This window comes from Typha latifolia, chromosome 4, assembly GCF_019914945.1.
Source record: "Typha latifolia isolate L0001 chromosome 4, TyphaL0001v2, whole genome shotgun sequence".
NCBI lineage: Eukaryota > Viridiplantae > Streptophyta > Magnoliopsida > Poales > Typhaceae > Typha > Typha latifolia.
The window spans coordinates 4,930,299-4,946,713 of NC_133089.1; the positions used below are offsets into that span (position 1 = coordinate 4,930,299).

At 35.1% G+C, this 16,415-nt stretch overlaps 1 protein-coding gene and 1 long non-coding RNA gene across 2 annotated transcripts; both read right to left on the reverse strand.

Moving 5' to 3' along the window:
- Positions 1–1,311: 1,311 nt before the first annotated feature.
- On the reverse strand, positions 1,312–1,862 carry LOC140787138 (uncharacterized). The gene is made up of 2 exons (XR_012108759.1): positions 1,657–1,862; positions 1,312–1,579 (listed from the first exon to the last, which is right to left on the reverse strand). It is a non-coding gene; the product is annotated as an uncharacterized lncRNA (long non-coding RNA).
- Positions 1,863–9,435: 7,573 nt separating this feature from the next.
- On the reverse strand, positions 9,436–12,305 carry LOC140787740 (uncharacterized). The gene is made up of 9 exons (XM_073136834.1): positions 12,057–12,305; positions 11,912–11,977; positions 11,651–11,821; positions 11,328–11,402; positions 11,126–11,252; positions 10,960–11,024; positions 10,234–10,271; positions 9,688–9,835; positions 9,436–9,604 (listed from the first exon to the last, which is right to left on the reverse strand). The coding sequence occupies exons 1-7, from the start codon at positions 12,303–12,305 to the stop codon at positions 10,242–10,244; spliced, it is 783 nt and encodes a 260-aa protein (XP_072992935.1). The 3' UTR covers positions 9,436–9,604; positions 9,688–9,835; positions 10,234–10,241.
- Positions 12,306–16,415: the final 4,110 nt, after the last annotated feature.

Genomic DNA, 16,415 nt, shown 5'->3' on the forward strand with positions numbered 1-16,415 from the left:
GAGGCCTGACTCGACTGGCAGGAGTTGTGGGTAGATGTAAATGTTAATGGATGCCATATTGCCATGTCTTTAAGAGAGGGAGGACTGTCCTTTTCCTACCATCCCTCGCCTTCTCTTTTACTCTGTATGCTTCTCAATTTACTAACTAAACATACTTAGACCCTATGATTTTATGTACGTTTTCTGGCTTAAGGTGTAGGTACATGGCGTGCTTTAATTAAGTGGAATTAACTGCATTACGCTTAAGACCATGTGCATCTCTTTGGTACATTAATTATCCTTCTAAACTCTATATCGACATGCACGTAATAATCTCATTCATTTGTTGATAAAAAAAAAACCTTTGATTAAAATATATTATTCTTCGATCTGCAAAATTTGGTGGTCCTATTTGTTGGGGTTCTGGTTAGTTTTCTTGGTTGAACAAAATGATCGAATTTTCACTGGATTAGTCTTCTAATTTCCTCCTGCAATCTATGCCTTCGCTCTTGTCATGTGGGATTTGCAAATAAATCTAGAAAACTAACAATGCGAGTAGTAGTTAAGTGATTCACCGTTAGAAAAGCATATAATGCTATTTAGATTCCTTCGTCTGCAGATTCTTTTATATTTTCTTGGTAAACGCTCCTGCGTATAAGCAAGCAGCAGCAGGCAATTGAATATTTTAAATTTGGCAAGTGCAGCAACTTCCCAATTTCCTGAAGGTAAGAGGCAGATGTCATCATCATTTGCCATTAATTATATAGCAAAACTTAATAGAGAAAGTATTGCCACCTCCAAATTGACATTTGGAATATTGAGGAAGAGAGGATATCGCCCAAATGCGGCGCAGTATATAAACGCCCACTCCATATAAATTATCATCTCAGAGATGAATGCAATCTTATTCCACTTAAGAAATCTATGAAGGGAACTGGAGCAACACGAGAATAACTCACTCTAAGAGAACTGTCTAACAATGATATGAAATTCAATGATATAATTTGCCGCAAAATACTAAGCCACTTCCCATGCATGGAGTAGTTGCTTTCATGCATCCAGAACAAAGGCACTTCCCATCAGCGGCCTGCTATTGCGATATAATTTGGTGGTTTGAGAGGGGGGACAAAAAGGCAAAACAATGGGCATTGCTGTGCTGAACTATGTCATGCCCCGAGTTCATGTAGGAAAAGAAGTTTGAGTCAACTTACTTGTCCAAGTGTCGTAGATCACCATCTGTTGGTGTGAATCACGGGTAATAACAACATTGATAAATTAAGTGAAAACAGTGTAAGATAGTGATATAGTGGATTAACAGTAAAGCAGCACTAATTTACTGTGAAAGGAACCATAGCGTTCATTCATAGCAACAAAGTTGATACATAATCTTGGGTATACAAGGAAAATCCATTCTAGTTACAGCTTAACAGAGTCAAACACCGATGGAGTAGATCAAAGAGTATCAAGCAAGCAAGGCACTTACTCGGCTGAGAAGATCCTCCTTCTTTCCTCTCACCTTTGCCTTCTTGCTGGTGAGAAAACATTTTAGATCTGCAACAGTAAGGGTTTGTAGCTTGCCTTCTTTATGATGAGCTATAACCTGAAAGAAACCAAAAGAAACATTTTTCACGAGTTCAAATTAGCAGACAATGTTCAAAAGAAATCTGGAGATTTTACCTTTGCAGCTAACTCTTCCTCTACGTGTTGTTTCTTGCTTATCTTCATTGAGCCCTCAGGCATTTCTTCTTTACTGTGAAGTTACAAGAAAATGGATCGCAAGATTCTAGTATACTTGGTAGTAAAAATGCATCATCTTACATTGCTACACCTGAAGCACCCTAACACAGAGAGTGATTACCAAAAAACAAGGTACATGAGTTCATAGAAAATTCAGAATCTGATCATGTCCATTTATGAGTTTATCCTCTTCTAAAGTCAGCAGATGTCTAAAAGCTAATGATACACAAATATATAATAATTTATGCTCCTTTAGAGTCTAGACACCTCACGTTTCTTTCAAATATGTAATGATGTAAGTAGTAAACGTGTCGACATTTATCAACAACTATATATTTACTGCCGCCTTTTACAAATTCAAAGCCTTACACTGACATGGTAACTATGGATGAGCTGTCATTATACATAAAAGTATTATTCAGAACTCAGGAGAGATCTTTTCTTCTATTGTTGAGAAATCATATATTTAGTATCTCTTTTTAATGCAATGAACAGATATCTTCAGAACATTTCAAATTAGCTTTCAGGAGATTTAAATTGTCTAGCATCTATCTACTGGCTATGCGGATCCAACATAATATGTCCCTTTATATGGTTTGCTCATTGACAGTTTGAAACACTATCGTTACCAGAACTAAGCAATCTCCATAATCATAATATATGTATCTATGCAAAGCAATTAGGCCATGTTTGCTTTTGAGTTTAGGGTCCCCTCCTAAACTCGTTTAGAAACTCCTAAACTGATTCAGTAACTAAATATATTTTTATTTTTATTTTTTTAATATCTAATTAAGTTTACTTTTTAAAAAATTAAGACTAAGAAACAAAACTAACTAATTAAATTCGGAGCTTAGTCTCAAACTAAACAGAGTCTCGTACGACAAATAAGAATTTTACTAGGACAACAAAATGTCACCCTAGCTCATGCCCCCAGCCCTACTTGCGCAACAAGCAAACCATTATTGAAGACCCTTCAAAAATGCCCAGTCCTAATAAATAAATAGATACAACTCTACAAATTACGTAGAGATTCACACTTGTATTTTCCGTATGTACATGGTGAGTATTGACAATTTCCTCACCAAACTTGACTCCTAAAGTAACGAAGGTCACACTACTAAACAGACAGCTAGTGAAAACTTGTTATTATTGAGAAGCTGCATCAATCAACTCACTGTTACTGATAAGTCAGATTTCTCATAGATTATCTAATATCAACTCAAAAAAAACATCGAGGATGTATACAAATGCACAACTAGGTAGCCCAGTGCAATACAGCCGACCAGAATAAGTTGAAACTTATATTTAGCTCTACATGGCACCTTGTGCATTGGAAATAACATGCTAGGTAATATGTGAAACTAATCCACATAGATGCCAAGCTTGGATCACATTTTATGCCACCAGTTTAGTTAATTTCTCCCGACTGCACTTCCTACTCAACTATCATGCCGTGGAATCCAACTCACAAAATTGTGCATCTTATAACTGGATCATTATGGTACTTTTGTTGGAATATTAAGCTAGCCCATTTGACTAGTCAATTAAATTAATTAGCTAGTGTAGAAATTAAGAATATTTGTGCTTTGGTTTTAAGGTGACTTTTAGTCTTCTCTATGTCTTTAAAAAATAGTATTCTTTTATGTTCTCTCGATGATGAAAATCAAAAAGTTATATATGATAACTAAAAGTTATGTAGTATAACTACGAGTCATGTAAATCACTACATATATATGATCTTATTTTATATATTAGTATTCAAGTAAAGTAAAAAAGTTTAAAATTTTATCTACTTCATCTTGTGTTAAGTATCAAGAGAACAATCTTCTCTTAAGTTTTCTACCACTTTCTAACAAACTAGTATCAGAGCTAGTTTTTCTTAAATATAATGGCTTCCAATAACTTGTTGCAACCTCAACTTTCTTCATCGAAAAGAATTACAACCAATAGAATATCCAAATGAAGGTTCTCTATAGATCCCAAGATCTATGAGATATCATATAGAATCTCTATGTTGAGTCGTAAAACATGATGACACTCATCCTATAATAACTCAATGAATTGAAAAAGACTGGTAAAAAGGACAATAATGCATTGTTCTTTATTTATCAAGCAGTGGACGAGGCAATCTTTGAACGAATCTCCATCGTGTCGACGGCGAAAGAAGCGTGGGATACACTCAAAGTGACCTACAAAGGAGAGGAGAATGTGAAGATGGTGCGGCTTCAAACTCTTTTAAGTGAATGACACTCTTCACATGAAGGACTCTGAAGTAGTTGAAGACAACTTCAATCGGGTAATCTCTATCGTCAACCAATTAAGGAATAATGGTGAGAAAATTTCAGACCAAAAAGTAGTTAAAAAAATTCTTAGAAGTTTAACTAGAAAGTATGAGCATATTGTTGTTGACATTGAAGAATCTAAAGATTTATCTACTCTCTCCATTGAAAGTTTATTGGGATCACTTCAATCCCGTGAACATCATATGAATCAATATCTCAAGTTTCATTGAGAGAAGGTTCTAAAAGAAAAGGAAGACGGCATTTTGATCATAGGAAAGATAAAAGTAATGGTGGAAGAGGCCAAGAAAATAAAAATAACAATACATTCTCATCTACTTCAACTAGAAGTAGAGGTAGAGGACGAGGACGGTATGCAGACGCCCAATGTCATCATTGTGATAAATATGATTACATAAAAAAAATGAGCAAAAAAAGGATTGTCGATGCGAAAAATAAAGATGCAAACAATGCTCAAGAAAGTGATCAAAAGGAGGATGGTTCTTTTTTGTTTATAATATACAAGAAGATATTATTAATGATATTTGATATTTTGATAGTAATTGTGATAACCACATGATAGGGAATAAATGTGCTTTTGCCACTTTGGATGAATCTATTCAAAGTGAGGTTCACATCAGCGATGACAACAAGCTACCGGTCAAAAGAAGTGGTAACATTCTTGTCAAAACAAAGAAAAGTGTCGAGCGCATTACTAATGTATTCTATATTCTAAGCCTTAAGCAAAATATTTTGAGTGTTGAACAACTTCTTTTTAAGGATCATGATGTTCTCTTCAAGGAAGACACGTGTCAGATTAAGAACAAGAACAATATTCTTATAGCCAAAATAAAGATGACATTAAATAAGATGTTTCCCTTAAAGATGCAAAGTGAAGTTCTTCCATGCTTCGACACTATCATAAAGGACGAGTCATAGCTTTGACATCTCCGGTATGTCTATTTGAGTTTTAACTCTCTTTTTCACATGTGCAAGAAATATATGGTACAAGGCATGCCAAATATTTATCAATATGATCAAGTATATAAAGAGTGTGCACTTGGAAAGCATCACCGGGACTCTTTTCCAAATGGAAAAGCTTAGAGGGCATCCAAACCTCTTGAGCTTGTTCATACCGATCAATGTGGCCATATGCACACAACATTCATTGGAGATAATCGTTATTTCTGTACCTTCATTGATAATTATAGCAGAAACACGTGAATTTATTTTCTTAAAGAAAAGAGAGATGTGTTGAACAAGTTAAAGAATTCAAAGTATTGGTCAAAAAGCAAAGTGAACATATTTTAAAAACTTTGAGTTCCGACTAAGGAGGTGAACATAATTCACAAAATTTTATCTTTCTTTTTCAAAGAGCATGGCATAAAATATTAAGTTACTATCCGCTACATACCACAACAAAATAGGGTGGTGAAAAAGTAAAACTGAACAATTATGGAGTTTGATAAAATTATGCTAAAGGCTAAAGAGATGCTTAATATATTTTAGGTCGAAGTCGTTGCATGTGTCGTCTATCATTTGAATTGCAACTTATAAAAATGTGCATGACATGACGCCTCAAGAAGCTTGGAGTCGGCACTAACTTTGTGTTGCTCACTTGAAGGATTTTGGAAGCATTGCTTATGTGCATGTCTCCGATGAAAAAAAAAAAAGAAATTGGATGATAAATCTGAAAAATATTTTTTTTATAGGCTATAATGAAAGGTCCAAAGCTTATAAACTCTTTAATCCCCTTACTAAGAAAGTTATTGTGAGTGGAGATATAAATTTAATGAAGAAGAATCTTAAGGGTGGGATGGAAAAGAGAAAAACAAATATTCTATTCTTACAGGCGAAGAAGAAAGTCAAAGTGGTGATCATAGAGAAAACGAAAGAACTCCACCTATGTCCCCATCTTCTTCTTCCACGTCGTCTTCAATGTCTTCATCATCAGAGTCTCCACTTATAAGCACATCTATAAAGGTTGGCTTGAAATTAAGCAAGCAAGATGATAATAAACTTGTTGATGCTACTCTTTATAGAAGCATTATTAGTAGTCTCATGTACTTAACAGATACAAGACCAGATATTTTATACTTTGTTAGTCTTTTGAAGAAATTCATGGAAACACCAAGGAGATGTCATTGAAATGTTGAAAAAAGAATTTTAAAATATATTAGCAATATCTTGGATGGAGGTATTACTTACAAAAGTACTAACAATTTATGTTTAATTGGCTATTATGACAATGATTGGAGTGGAAGCGCCGACTATAGCAAGAGTATTTTTGGCTATGTTTTCAATGTCGGCTTTAGTACAATCTCATGATCTTCAAAGAAGCAAGATATTGTTGCTCTCTCTACCATAGAAGTGGAGTGTATTTCCTTGTCATTTACTAGTTCTCAAACGTTATGGCTAAGGTGGATTTTGGAAGAACTTAAGCATCCACAACAAAAAGATACAGATTTATTTTGTGATAACAAATTAACAATTGCCCTAACAAAGATCCTGGTATTCCATAGTAGAAACAAGCATATTCGAGTTAGGTATCATTTCATTCGAGAATTGGTTAAAGGTCGTGTGATCGAGGTCAAGTATTGCAAGACTCAAGATTAATTAGCAGACATATTCACCAAAGCTCTCAAGATGGACACCTTCAAAATTGAAGAAGAAGCTCAGTATAGAAATGGTCTAACTTAAGAGGAGAATGTTGGAATATTATGCTAGCCCATTTGACTAGTCAATTAAATCAGTTGGCTAGTATAGTAATCAAGAATATTTGTGCTTTGGTTTTGAGGTTACTCTTAATCTTCTCTATATCTTTAAAATTTTTTTGTGTTCTCTAGATGATGGAAATCAAAGTATAAGAAAGAGTCATGTAGTATAACTAAGAGTTAGGTAAACCACTATATATATATGGTCTTATCATATGTATTGGTATGCAAGTGAAGTAAAAAGGTTTAAAATTTTTATCTAATTCATCTTGTGTTAAGTATCAAGAGAACAATCTTCTTCTCTTAAGTTTTCTACCACCTTCTCCTAACAACTTTCTCTTTGTTAAAAGTATATTATTTTTAAAAACAGTCTAATCAACAAGAGGGTGTCACAACTTTATATCATGGTAAAGCTATTCCTTTAGAGCTCGTTTGGTTTGAGTTCAGAGACCTTTTAACCTAGTTCAATAACTAAATATTTGTTTATCATTTTTATACCTAACCAAGTTCACTCTCCAAAAAATTAAGATTAAAAAAATCAACTAATCAAGTTCTGAGCTTAACATCAAACCAAACAAGCTCCACTTAGATTGGCACCAACAGGATTCGATCTCAATTATCCTACATCAAGGTAGTGGAATGAGAAATTAGAGTCTTATTTGGTTTGAGGCTAAGTCTCGAACTTAATTAGTTAGTCTCGTTCCTTACTCTTAATTTATTAAAGACTGAACTTGGTTAGGTATAAAAAGAATAAAAAAATATTTAATTACTAAACTAGGTTATGGGTCCCTAAACTATTTCAAGGACCCTCTCTAAACTCAAACCAAATAAGCCCTTACATTCAAGAGATCTTGGGTTCAAATAACAGAAATAACAAACTTAATTGGTTAGCCTCATTTCTTACTCTTAATTTATTGAAGACTGAACTTGGTTAGGCATAAAAAATAAATAAAAAATATTTAGTTACTAAACCAGGTAATGGGTCCCTAAACTATTTCACAGACCCTCCCTGAACTCAAACCAAACAAGCCCTTATATTCAAGAGATCTTGGGTTCAAATAACAGAAATAACCTCTTAGTAAAAGACCTACACAGTATACACATCTTCTCTCCGGAATAGACCTAGGTAACTTCTTAGCAACAACTTCTGTAGACCTAGGCACCCTGTGCATTGGAATAAAATGTTGGACAATATCTTAGACTAACCCACTCAGATGCCAAGCCTAGAACAAATTTCATGCCACCCGTTTAGTTAAATTCTGCTAAGTAATCCACCCAGATACCAAGCTAAAATATCATGCCATGTATCCAACTCACTACATTGCACATCTTAAAACTGGATTAACATGGCACTTTCTCTTTATTAAAAGTATATTAATTCCCATAACAGTCTAATCAACAAGAGGGTGCCACTCTATGTGATGGTAAAGCTTACCCCTAACATTCTAGAGGTCTTGGGTTCAAGTAATAGAAATAACCTCTTAGTGTTAAACCTATGTAAATCTTCTCCCTAAACACCACATTGGCAATAGCCTCATGCACAAGGACGCCCCCTCTTTTTATAACCATCTAATCAACAAACTTATTCCATGAAGCTAATGGCGCATAGAGGAAAAAAGTTGGGAGGTACACATATCTTCTTTTTACTGCTGAGGTTTCTCTTCCTCGAAACACCTGAATCTGGCTCTGTATAAAGCGGTAAAGTGAAATGTCAGAATTTAAGCCACATCTATATAGTTATAGAGTGTTGTATAGTAGGTTCAGCAACATGGTACCTTCTGTGCACTCATCTGTTTTCATCCTCCATCGTGAGATTGCAGAACCCTAACAAGGACAGTGTTATTTTCTGTGCTTATGAACCAATAAATTATCATTCAGTTATGGATCAACATCCTACAGATTCCATATGGACCCCTTGTCCCTGTGTTAAAGTTTCTTCCTTCGCTCCAATCTGGATTTTTGGTGGAGATTGTTCATTATTAAGCTCATGTACGAGATCAATTAACATCTTAGTAGCTTACAGTTCAATATCTGGTAAAGAATGTTATATAGTATTGAAAATGCAGGAAAGTTGGGAGTAGTCAGCAACGAATCTTGAACTCTCTCCTCAGAGAGCTACTATATTTTGTTGTTACTTTATTCATGAATGGAAGAAATTCTGGAGCAATTATTTCGGACTGGCACTTACATATGTGGAATTTCCAGTAAAGTGTTTCTCTCTAATGAAAATGTCACCATCTGCAGATCCTGAATTTGCATAGATTAAACATAAAGGAAGACATAATATTCCTATCATCCTATGAATTTAATATTAATAACAGTGATAAAATAATATTTACTTGGAGATTTTACACTTTTTTGCATATCCTTCATCTCATTTTTGGTAAATGTAGGCAATGTAGTCTGTTCTACTCCTATATCTGCAAGAAGAAGCATTATCTTTATTGCATTTAAGTCACTTAAGACTTTCTCAAAGAATGTCCATAGAAGAGCCAACCATAAAACTCAAAAAAGAATGTCATTCAGTTATCATCGTAGAGGTTGCATGTGACATGAAGAGAACAACTATGATAGCATTATTCAGAGGGATTTGCAGAATCAAAACGTCTACTGGATTTAACTGCTTACATAATTTTTATTGAACATTAGAACAAAGGAAACAAAAAAAATAGGGAAAAATATTACCTGAAATATTGCTTTCAGTAACTGGTCCAAGCTTCACTGTGAGCAGCTTGGATGCAAAAGTTGTCTCTATTTCAGAAATACTACTGATGAATTCTTTTGTATTTTCTTCATTGACCTCTCTTAGAGACATAGCAGATTCTGGAATTTTAGAAAGCGCTGATGCTTTGTCACCAAAACTATATCCCAAGGCTGGCTTTGGGGTGCGAAAGTCTAGCCAGGTTAAAGACAAAAAGGTCCATTAAAAATGCCAAAAGCATAGACCAGGAATAAGGCACTCTTTAATGTAAAGTTACCCAGAGCTAATAGAAGGTCATTGTGAATAAAACTTGTGTGAGTAAGATCTTGACTATCAGGAGCGCTAGTACTTCTTCTGATGCAATAAGTACTTGTGACCTTCTTCCAAGTAGGCAGTCCTGCACCATTAGCAAGTGATGATATTTCCTGCAGCATGACAAAGTAGTATGTTATCCTACAATGTCATTGGCCACACAATCGCAACACATAGAGTTCTACACAACATCAAAAGCATAAACTTATCAAATCAAGGAACTGGTCAAATAAGTAATTTGCTTATGCAAATACGCTGCTTTTCATTATCAGAGAATTACAAGTTTATGTATATAATCACATATAAAAGACATCATTACATTGATACCCAAGCAACTCTTTCAAAGAGGACTGGAAAAGAAATTTCTGGACTGAAGATAACTTGAACCAGACTGGAAGTCCATAAATGTTAGATGTATTTCCTATAAGTCGATAGATCATCATGGAAGGAAAAAGATTAAAATCGACTATAGCATTTGAAATTATTTCTGCATAGCACATCCAATATTTACCTTAATGGTCAAGATGCCACTACTAAAGAAATCCCAATCTGCATTTAGGAGAAAACTAATTATGGAACCATCAAAGAAGTTAAACATCTTATGGCCTAAATCTATACAAAACTGAAATAACAGCATGCAAGCAAATAAATGAGCATCATTAGCATGAAAATGTTGCATAAAGTTCTTTGTATGTTAATGTGTGAGTAAGTAAGTAACTATGTGCATCCAGAGGCAGAGAGAAATATGTTGAATGACCAGAGCATGCCTAACCTCCAAGAAGTTTCATAAAAGACTCAAAAGTTGACACAGCCTTTAAGACTCTGGTTGTTTGTGGAGCTGGAGAGAGCCCTGAACCTTGAAGAACAAAAGAAGATGGAAACCTATCTAGGCAGAGATGGGGAAGTAATTAAATGAAAGACATATATAAATGAATCTTTTATTATTATATGCATAAGGATGATTCCTGAAAAAAATTAGTAACAACCATTCTTTGTTTGTGCAGCCTCCATAAGCAAGTTGGACAGCAACGAAGTAATCGCTATGCAATTCTAGGCCATGCTGCAGGTAAATGAATTTTACAAGAAGATCCATTGGCCGAAATACAGAAAATATACAAGAAGGTCGACTATAAACTCAGTTGATTGGCTATGAAACGAGTGCAATAAATAGGCCCATATGGGGAAGATTAATGGAGAATTTGGAAAAGCTCTGGGTCATAGCATTATTCATCATCACCTTGTATGACCAAAGCTCTTCCAGTTTGTTAATATTCTCACAATAAGGAAGTACTTTACTTAATCCTGTCAAAATGGAAAAGTAATTTCTTAAACCCAGGTAGTGAAGTTTAACTATCCAGTTAAACGTGCAGAGATATCATAGCGAAAGAAGTGAGGTCATATACCTGTCACATGTCCTTCATGCAGTGAAGGAAGAATTGTGCACGATGTCAGAAAGTTGAAGTCCTTCAGAATCACTTCCTCGTCATTGTTAAGTCTTGCCATCATTTTGGATCCAACCAAATCTGCAATCTAGGATAAAAAATAAGACAGCTTAAAATAACCATCTGCTATCCGTTTGTCAGAAGGATTAAGGGAAATTGATACCTTATGCCTGTTGAATCTGAGTACATCAGGGGATACAAGAAAGACAAAAGCATCATTAATTTCTGATTGTACTTGCTGCAATTATGTCAAAATTGAAAAAGGAATGTTAATAGCAAAGTAACTTTGTTAACAACAAAAATGATGGAATTGCTGAACATGGAACTATGCAATTTGGAAGGATGAATTCCTTGTTGTATATTGCTCTTGATATGCTTGTATACAGATGAATACTTAATTTAATCCTCCGTATGAACTATGACATCACAGAAAGGTGCATTCATTACATCATTCCCTTGATCTAAAAACTAAACAAAAGAGCTTACCACATTAACCGCCCCAACATGAGTCCTCTCCTCGCTGCAAGAAAAATTCGAATCAACAAAAATATTCTTTCCGACGCATCTCCAGTTGCAGTCGAGCATAACAGACCTCAGCCCGCACTCGACCGCTTTGGCAATCAGCGACGCCGACTCCACCTCTTCTTCCGCTCCAACCTGCGTACATCAAAACCGCCTTTCCAACGTCTCCCTTACATTGGCAAAAACACAAACAAGTAAAGGGCGTTGGAACCGGAAACGACTCACAGTAATGGAGGGCAGGGCCTTGGCGAACTCCTCCACAACGCGAGCAACGGTGTCAAACTGAGGCTTCTGCGATGAACGAGAACAGAGTTTTAAGAGCGAATGGGTTGGAGATTTCGTAATGGTGTTGATGGAAGGGGAATTGGACCTGATAGACGATGAGGATGTCAGGGGATCGGAAGAGGCAGGAGAGACTCCATTGGCGAGAGAGCTTCCAGCAGAGCGTTTCGATCTCGATGGAGAGAGAAGAGGAGGAAGGGGAGGAGAGGGCGAGATGAATGAGGAAGAAGGGAGAGGAGGAGGAGGAGGAGGAAGAAGAAGAAGAAGAAGAAGAAGAAGAAGGAGAGGCGGAGGAGGAGGAGGAGGTGGCGCGTACCAGGATCGTGTTTCGAAACATCGATGCGGACTGGGTTGGGTTCCCGGTTTCGAATTCAAATTTAAACTCGTTGGGCCGGACCATCTGGCCTAGTAATGAATTCAAGTATAAATAAATTAATCAGGTCATAATCCGGTTATAAATGAAGTTAAAAATAAAAAATAGATAATAAACACTAAAATGACCCATTTACTAAAGAGAGTTAAAACAGTAAGGTAGATACACTCATTTATTATTTTAACATGGGCACATTCTTTCACGCTATTACTCCTGTGTGATTTTGTAAGAAAATCGTGTCTTTATCTGTGTCTTAATTTTTAAGCCTCTTATATTTGTGGAATAAAGCCTATAACATAAGTATTCTAATTTTTAATATTAAAAATAATAATAATAATACTACTAGTATAAGTTATTATAATATTTAGTTCACTAGTATAGTATAAGGTGTAAATAATTATATTTGAAATAACATAAAATTGAAATGAAAATATTAAAAAATAATAATTTTGTATTGAGAATTTGTGATGCTTTATATCAAATGATTAAAATATTCTTGATTGGATATAAAGTAATAGTAATAATATATATTTTCTAAAATTATAATATATTTTTATTACAAATGTGGAGTTAAAATGCTTCGTATATCCACATTAGGACAAATGCAAACTTATAAATACATGACAGTGCATACATATATTGTATGGCAGTGCAAACATATAGTCATATAGTGTGTTGCAGCGCAGACATATAGTAATGTAATGTGTGATAATGTGAACATAAGATATACAATGCGTGGTAGTGCATAACTATACAATGTGTGACAGTGCTAATATCATAATATATTTATATAACATGATTGCTCTTCAAGATAAGAGAGAAAAATTTTCGACTATAGCTGAGGTGATATATAATTAAATAATATATAATCTACGTGCAATATAGTAATTATGAATTATTATTAAAAGATGAGAGAGTGATTTATTAGTATACCGGAAGAAATGAAGTTGTTATTTAATTACTATAACAGAATAAGATTATCTCTATTCTACAAGTGAAAGGGGGCTTAGAAAATTATAGGATAATAATTTCTGGCTGCATGAAAGAGAGGGCTTGCAGGATCAATCAAAAACCTAGCTGCTTGCTTTGATCCTTTGATAATTGTGGAAGTTTAGAAATAGCCTCTGCTTGAGGGGTGAAAGGAAATACTTAGAGAGGTGTGAACCTGCTCTTTGAACCTTACAAATAAATATTTTATGAACCTTTTATATCAGTCATACAAATCTCAGCTCCTCTAATCAACTCATTCATTGGGAATCACCACCACCTGGGTGATTTAAGGTGAATACAGACGATTTATCCATGATCCGGGGTGAAGTTGGATGAGTGGGCTTTGTAATTGACATGCTAATGGAATCCCTTATCTTGCAAAGGTTCACTGTGGTCATTATAACTTTGTTCTTATATCGAAAACGGTGGTGATAAAGAAGGCTCTTCTCTTTCGCTCTACTAAAAGCCATCGTTGATGCATGGATCAAGTTGGATTAGCTATTATTGGTCAACATGGTCAAAGGAGTTATAAAGGCATCTTGTGCCGTTAATATTCTAACTCACAATTTTTATAATTATAAAATTAAACACATCTTTAGGGAGACTAATTAAGATGCCAACTAGCTTACGAATTAGGATTAGACCCCTTAGGTATGGGTCTACGTCAAATGATCATTTTTCAATTGAGTTGTTTTTATTCTTGGTCTTCGACTTTAAGAGAACTTTTTATATCGGTGATAGTAGCTAATTTTTAAAATATATCACCCTTCCTTTTTAAAAAATAAATAAATAATATTCTAACGTTATTATATTAAATTCAAACTGATTTAAAGTATTTGGGACGGTGGTGGCTCTCTAGTGGTGTATTTATAATTGTGGTGTTTTGGTGGCTGAAAAGTACATGCAGCCATTGATGATGATGACGAGATCAAACACAATGCGGTACATGTCCCAATCCCCCTCGATCCATCTACATCTTACTAAGCTTCACAAACTCAATAATAAAATTTAAGGAAATGCTCATCTCCTATCATCCATCCACATAAATGGATGATGGTGGCCTTAATTTTGCTAGCTTCACAGTGCTCCCCATGACATGGTGCAGACCAGCCACAGCCAAGAGATCCTCCCCCCTCACCACACCCACAAGCTTAGGCAGCTAGGTCCACTTCCATTAATTCACCTCTTTATAGGTCAAACTTTTCCCTATGTGCCTTGTTTATTTTATCAAACAGGTGGAGGAATAAGGGCTTGAAGAGGGGGGCAAAGTTGTTATCTACCATCATGAAAGCCTAGTTTTTTTTTTTTTTTTTTTTTTTTTTTTTTTTTTTGTTGTTGAAAAGATTATGAAAGCCTAGTAGTGGTGATTGTATTGTATATTGGTAAGTGCTAAGTTGGGTGGATTATCTGCAATCCAATTTGTAGGTAGTTTACTATAACTTGGACGTGTTATATTTAAAAGAATCTTTAGTAGATTTGAGTTTTAAGATTCTTCTGTTTTCTTTCTCTCTCTTTTTTTTTTTTTAAAGATGTCATGCAACAATCAATCGTCGGTGCATATTATACCTTTAAGATACAAATAGGTACGGTTTAAATTCATGACCTCTAGAAAAACAAAGTTCTAATATGATATTAAACAACCTTTTAATTTAAAGAAAATCCACGTATGCATGATATTGGCCACCACTTTTTTAAAGAAAAATATTCGCGGATATTCTCTTATTACATATTGCGCAGGGGGATCAACCCTACGACCACCTTTGTCATGGTTAGTAGGACCCAATAACTGTGGTAATTGGTCAGGTCTAGCTTTCTTTTCTTCTTTTTTTCCTAGTTTAGAGGGGAGGACTTTTTCCACTCTTGATGGATCCTCCTTGGCCTTTGTCTTTAATTACCTTTACTTTTGCTCTTTGCCTTTGTGCTCGTCTTTGCCTTGTCTCAACCCTATTATTATTATTATTATTATTATTACTACCATTGCATGCTAATGGGTGGGCTAGCTGCACTAAATGAAAGCCAAGAGATTCGCACTTACCCATTCTTGCTTCTAAGAATCTAGTATTATAAGTAGGTCAGCATCATTGTTCTGCTGCTGTCTTGCTAAGCATGCATGCCAAGGGAAAGCAATGCCTTAGTTCCTACGCAAACTTCCTTATTTGCCATGCAATCTCTGTCATTCATTTACATATTCCCTTGACTTGGAGGATGCATGCAGCTTATTGCTCTCTCTCTTTTCTCCTTTGGTAATGTAATTAATGAATCGGTCCATGTTATAAGTATTTCATTGACGACCATTGACGTAAGAGTAAAAGGAAACAAACTCCACCCAAAAAGATAGGACCTCCAAATCAATAAGCACTAACTGAGAAGTCTAAGGGCTTTTATCTGATTGCATAAGGATTCAATACCCATTGACCTATAATTCCCACTATTTAAAGTATACATAAACTATTACATATGCCATTCCGAAAGAAGTGGTACATGTATAGTGAATTTAACTTACAAGAAACCACTTCTTTTTCTTTTCTTTTTTTGTAAATGGATTTTCCAAATCCGATGCTGCTTTAGCTCGAATAACGTAAGCAGTGTCTGCGAGCGAGTTCGTTTTATTATTTAAAAAAAAAACTATTAATGGTTTAAATATTGAACCTATCATGCACGTAGGAAACTCATGCAGCCATTCATATAATTATATGCGATTGGATAAATTCAAAAGAATTGACATAAATTGACAACAGAATAAAGAACAAGAAACGTTGAGCTATTGTTAGCGGAATGAATAAAAAAATGGGGCGGTGAAAATGTTAGAAATGGGGCAGATGCAATTTATGCGTGTTGTAGCGGTGCAAGGCCGGCCAATGATTGACCCACTTGTGGGTTGGGGGGTTTGCTTCTGATCCAAAGGATGACACATCGATGGACGGATCGATCCACACCCTTTACTTGCATGAGTAGCTACTTTGAGCATTGATTGACTGACGCACAACCTTATCGAGCCAGATTGTTCATGGTTCGATATTTATTCCACCCTGCTGCTATTCATGTACTACAAGCCAAATTATGAGCTCATACCAGATTAGAGTG